Source organism: Mandrillus leucophaeus, unplaced genomic scaffold (genome assembly GCF_000951045.1).
Source record: "Mandrillus leucophaeus isolate KB7577 unplaced genomic scaffold, Mleu.le_1.0 Scaffold96, whole genome shotgun sequence".
In the NCBI taxonomy this organism is placed as follows: domain Eukaryota; kingdom Metazoa; phylum Chordata; class Mammalia; order Primates; family Cercopithecidae; genus Mandrillus; species Mandrillus leucophaeus.
The window spans coordinates 2,958,125-2,964,124 of NW_012110474.1; the positions used below are offsets into that span (position 1 = coordinate 2,958,125).

General features: G+C 35.9%; 1 protein-coding gene across 4 annotated transcripts in view; it reads left to right on the forward strand.

The window, feature by feature from the left end:
- Positions 1–6,000, forward strand: part of LAMA4 (laminin, alpha 4) — a 158,306-nt gene that overhangs the window by 124,760 nt on the left and 27,546 nt on the right. For all 4 annotated transcript variants that reach the window (XM_011970603.1, XM_011970605.1, XM_011970602.1 and 1 more), the window contains exons 23-26: positions 148–281; positions 740–911; positions 3,747–3,878; positions 5,391–5,533. In XM_011970603.1, coding sequence (XP_011825993.1) covers positions 148–281; positions 740–911; positions 3,747–3,878; positions 5,391–5,533 — 581 coding nt within the window. The remainder of the gene's footprint in view (positions 1–147; positions 282–739; positions 912–3,746; positions 3,879–5,390; positions 5,534–6,000) is intronic.

Consider the following 6,000-nt stretch of genomic DNA (forward strand, 5'->3'; position numbering starts at 1 on the left):
ATTTGGCATAAACACACTCGGGTCTAGAAAGACATTTCTATGAAGGGGTAGGTCTCCTTGACCTACTATTAGTTGCATTGTCTGTTCTGTAATGTCTGAGTAAAACATGACCATGAGACAGTTGGTTTTGCTTTTTCTATTGAACAGCTCCCTAACAGCTTAAACCTGCCTGGCTTCGTTGGCTGCCTGGAACTGGCCACTTTGAATAATGATGTGATCAGCTTATACAACTTTAAGCACATCTATAATATGGACCCCTCCACATCAGTGCCCTGTGCCCGGTAAGAGACAGTTGAAAGTACTAAAGACTTGGATATTTATGCAAGAGCAGCAGATAGAACAAGTATGAGTCAATATTCAGGTTCTCAAACTTTTCTTTGGGGAAGCCAGGTTTGAAACTGCGTTAAGTCATACCTGCAAAAAAACTCTTCACCTATTCTCTATCATAGATGAGCATGCCCAAGTATCAAGTGTCAACTTGTTTGCAGCCTTGATTTAGGATTCCAGGCACTAGGGTGTCCCTGGAGACTTCAGTTGTCTTGGCACACAGGATAGAGAAGAAAACAATCCATTTAACATACCTACAAATACCTCTTTATCTGTTCCGTGCTGACAACAGGACTTCATTTAAATGTTGTAAGGTCCACAGAAGATGCTAGAAGAATGAGTTAAAAGGGCTTCACTTGAAAAGCATAACAGAAACTGTAGTGTTCAAATGACCCTTGTGTTTCCATTTCAGAGATAAGCTGGCCTTCACTCAGAGTCGGGCTGCTAGTTACTTCTTCGATGGCTCCGGTTATGCCGTGGTGAGAGACATCACAAAGAGAGGGAAATTTGGTCAGGTGACTCGCTTTGACATAGAAGTTCGAACACCAGCTGACAACAGCCTTATTCTCCTGATGGTCAATGGAGTGAGTAAAAATACAAGTCCTGCTACTTTTCCTTTATTTCCTTTACTTTCTGCGACTCACGTTTCCAGGAACCTCCGCAGGTCCAGTGTGTCATGCCATCAAACTGAAATTCTAGTTTAGAAAAGTCAAATTGGATTTTCTTCTTCAGGAAAGTAATGACAGCAATAAATAAAAGCAACCCTGAGATGCATTTCCCTACAGTACATTTTTGGATATAAATAAACTAAGAGAACTTTGAGGAAATTAGCACCAAGATCTAGGACAGCAGCGTGTCTGCAGAAATTCTGCACTGGGCTCCTAACTTTTCCAAATCATATGCCCTAATCAATTTAAAAGCAAAGCTTGCATACTTTATATATATGTATGTGTGTATATAAGTATATATGTATGTACACACACACATATATCTTTATTTATAAATGATACATGTGTACTATAAACAGATATAAATATAGTATGAAACATTCAAAGCTTGCAATAAAGGACAAATTATACAAAGATAAAAGATTATATACATTTAAAATGAAGAGTAAATTGACTTTATTAATGATACAGAAATGTTTTTCTCTCACTAGAAATTATTTTGAATAGCACTTTACTGTACACCTCAAACAAAATAGTTTTCATGAGAAAATGTAATTAAATATGCTAAATATTTTCGAAAATCCTTAAACTCTTTGTGATACAGTGATTCAAAAGTCTGGTCCTAAGTCCAGTTTATTTCAACACTAATTTTATTGGTTGTTGTAACTAGACAAGATATCTCACAAAAGTAAAAAATGAAAGAAGCATATCATTAGCTGTGCCTACTAACTCAAATAGTTTTCAATCACATTCACCAGGTGGCAAAGACTGTCTTTGAGATTTGACTGGTATGTTTCCTTTTTTCTAATATTAATTCTTATAAGCTAACCAGATATCATTTTGTAAACTTTAATAAAAGGGTTCTAAGCTATTGAAAATCTTTATTTGAAAGATTTTTCTAAAGTTTAGAAATTTCTTCCCTCAAATGTTTTAATAGTGCTGATAGGAGAGTTTTTGTGGGATTGCATTTGCATTGTTCCCATCAACAAAATCACTTAACAATAGAAAAATTCCCAAAATCTTTTTAAAAAACCATTTCTCCACAGTATAACTGTCCTTAAAAAAAAGAGAAAAAGTTACTTTCTCATCCATTATTATGATAATACCCTTACATTGATGTGACAGTATGTTTCTTTTTTGAATTGACTAGTAGGTTTCATACTACTGTCAGACATTTCTCATCACAAATAAAGTTCAACAAATTTAGAATAATTCATGTTACAAAGAAAAATGTGTAACCCTTTATAAACTTGACAGCATTTTCAGAAATTTGTAGGAAGTAGCCAGCAAATATCTGTGTGTCTCAAAATGTTTTCACATCACTCTCCATCTCAATACGAATCTAAATATTCTATTATTTCAGTTATATCACCCTTAAATCCATGTAACTAGCCACACATAAACTGCAATAAACTGCAATAGGCGAGAAGCAAAGAAATGGATGAGGAGCTACCTTCAACCCTTCAAGTGCGGAACCCCTCTGGGGAAGCCACACACATTATGTGAATTTTGTGAAAGTCTGACAAAAGGACAAAATGAAGGCCCACAGTCAATAATTCATGTATTAAATATTAAAAATTAGTTTCTTTCTCTATTTTAGATTTTTTAGTGAGTATAAATGGACGTTGAAATATTTTCTTCTCTATTTTAGATGTTTTTAAATTAGTATAAAGTTGAAATATTTTCTTCCTAAACTCCAATAAGTTGTTTTCCACAGTCCCAGGAATGCACAAACTCCACTCAGGAGATCACTTCCTACAGAATAGGGACCTTGCCACAATGCTTTATTTTTCAAATCCATTGACTTCTTGTATCTATGAACTATCTTCTGAAACAAGCAAACCTCATCAGTAAGTCACCTGAGTGTTACAAAATGTCTTTGATTCTCAAACATCATGTGTTCCAAGTGCATAATAATTCTATATTTATTTACATAAATCCAGTGTTTCAAAACAATACAGCCATGGCCTTCTTTTTTAAAATCCATATTTGCTGATAATATGGAAGAATTATTTTCAGTATACCTTGAAATTATTTTTTAATATTACTAATTTTCACCTAAAATAAATGCAGTCACATCTGTTGTGCTGCTATAACTTTTTAAAGTTTCCTAAAGACAAGGCAGTTGAATAAACTGGTATACTATACTCTGTTTTCAAGATTTTGCTAAAGGGCAATAATGTAGACTTAAAACTTCATCCATTAATTCAGAAAGTAGAATGAAAACAAAAGAAGAATCTTTACACTGTGTATAAAATTAATTTTTATATATTAAGAAGAGAAATAGCTGCTGATATGGAAGTAGTTGTCAGTTTTTTTTTGAGACAGAGTCTCGTTCTGTAGCCCAGGCTGGAGCGCAGTGGCATGATCTCGGCTCCCTGTAACTTCCACCTCCTGGGTTCAAGCGATTCTCCTGCCTCAGCCTCCCGAGTAGCTGGGATTACAGGTGCCTGCCACCATGCCTTGTATTTTTAGTAGAGATGAGGTTTTGCCATGTTGGCCAGGCTGGTCTCAAACTCCTGGCCTCAAGTGATCCACCCACCTCAGTCTCCCAAAGAGCTGGGATTATAGGTGTGAGCCACCACTTCCAGCCTTTGTCACTTTTATTTCATAAGAATTTCATAAGACTTTCTTAGTCTTCAAATAGCTCCAATAACTAAGAATATAGTCATATTTCTCAAATTCAGCTAAAACTGACTCTACTCACATAATAACAGATGTTCCTATCTTACAACTTCTTTCTCTCCCCAGAGTATGTTTTTCAGACTGGAAATGCGCAATGGTTACCTACACGTGTTCTATGATTTTGGATTCAGCAGTGGCCCTGTGCATCTTGAAGATACATTAAAGAAAGCTCAAATTAATGATGCAAAATACCATGAGGTACAAATCATTGTAGTTTTGTTGGTTTTGGTTTTGTTTTTTATACTTAGATCTGTTGATCTAATCAGGCGGACAAATGAGACAGGCAGGATAGTAAATAAACTGAGAGCTTTCGTATCCAAGGAGCAACTGAAGGACCCTCATCTTCTCAACCCCAGGAAGACATTTGCTTTAAAACAATGGATGTATTTGTCCTATTGATGTCCCGATTAAAAAGTCACTGAAAGATTCCTTTTAATTGCTTCATTAACCAGAAGGCTTCTATTAATCTTAAATATCTCAATTGGTGTTCCTCTAGAGTGCTTCTGTGCACGTGTGGAATGAGCCAGAGTGTAGATGCGCAGCCATTTTTTTTGCTTGTCCTTTGAGCCCCACTAAATGTAACAAGAATATAAATACAGAATTTCCTTTTAAACCACTTATCCAGCATGTAGAAAATAATAGCACAGTTTTCCTTATAAAGAGAACTCACAAAGGATCCCCTTTAGTTTTGAAACAGATGTGCAGACTACTGAAAATATACTTCATCCATTTTCATTAACTATTTTAAATATACAATTTGATAAAGTGTATACAAGGCATAATATCTTTTAAGTGGAACCAAAATTCAAGGGGTAGGAGACTGTATTTCCCTTTTCAGTTCAAAGTCCATAGCCTCATGAGAATGGTTTACAATAAAAGAATATTTTAACTATTTCTCTGACTAGCAGTTTTGCAGATTCATTAGAACTGCTCACTGTGTCACCAAAAAATTACACCTGGTAACATGCAATCTAGATTCCAGAAGGCACCTGCTTGGGAATACAATAGCGGTCACCAGGGGTTAGGGATGGGGGAAATAAGACATTGCTGTTCAATGGGTATAAAGTTTCAGTTGTGCTAGGTGAGTAAGTTCTTGAAATCTGCTGTACAGCATGGAGCCTATAGTTATAACTAATTTACAATTTATTGAGGATAGATCTCATGTTAAGTGTGCTTAACACACATGCTCACACACACGCACACACCACAAAGGGACACAAGGAAATGCTGGGAAATGTGTGATATGTCTCTTACCTTGATTGTGGGATGATATGAGTGTTTGTATATGTCCAAACTCATCAAATTGCATACATAAAATATGTATAGTTCTTTGTACATCAACTAGACTTGAATAAAGTTGTTTTTAAAAAAGAAGAGAACAGTGGCACCTGTTTATAGCTCTTTCCTGAATCCTCTCAGAAGGAGCAGGAGGAAACAATAGGTCTAATCGCAAAATTTTTCTTGGGCTGGCTCCCTCTTCATACAGACCTCCTTTCCCAGGAAATGTGAACTGCTACTTGTAGAAGCAAGAGTTTTCAAGTCTGTGAGAAAAGAAAATCTATCTATATCTATTCCCCATTTTGTGAACAAACAAGCACAAAGGCATGGAAGAATAGCTAGTATAGCCAGGAGAATTAAAATATATAGAAGTCATCAAAGAACTGAATATTAAATAGTTAATCAAGGCTTACTATACATTATCTCTCCCAGATCTCAATCATTTACCACAATGATAAGAAAATGATCTTGGTAGTTGACAGAAGGCATGTCAAGAGCATGGATAATGAAAAGATGAAAATACCTTTTACAGATATATACATTGGAGGAGCTCCCCCAGAAATCTTACAATCCAGGTAAGGCTTTTTGTTAAGTAGCTGTTTGTTCCTAGCAATGTACTGGGCTGGCAACATCCAGGAGAGGTCTAGTAACAGTGTCCGCACTCTTACGTGCTACTTTTACACACAGGAACAGGTACAGGCACACACATTCATGTACCTGCAAGCCCTCTGCAGTCAGTCCTCAGGACCTCCTGAAATTAGCATCACATAGATGTAATCACAGATTTCTTCAATTATTATATTACTCTTAGAACATGATCTAATGCAATATTTCTCATCAGCAATAGGAAGGGTGGAACATGTGTATTGTGTGAAGACAAAACAGCATTTGTCCATTTACTCTTTTTTTATATACTTTAAGTTCTAGGGTACATGTACGTAATGTGCAGGTTTGCTACATATGTATACATGTGCCATGTTGGTGTGCTGCACCCATTAACTCATCATTTACATTAGGTATATCTCCTAATGCTATCCCTCCC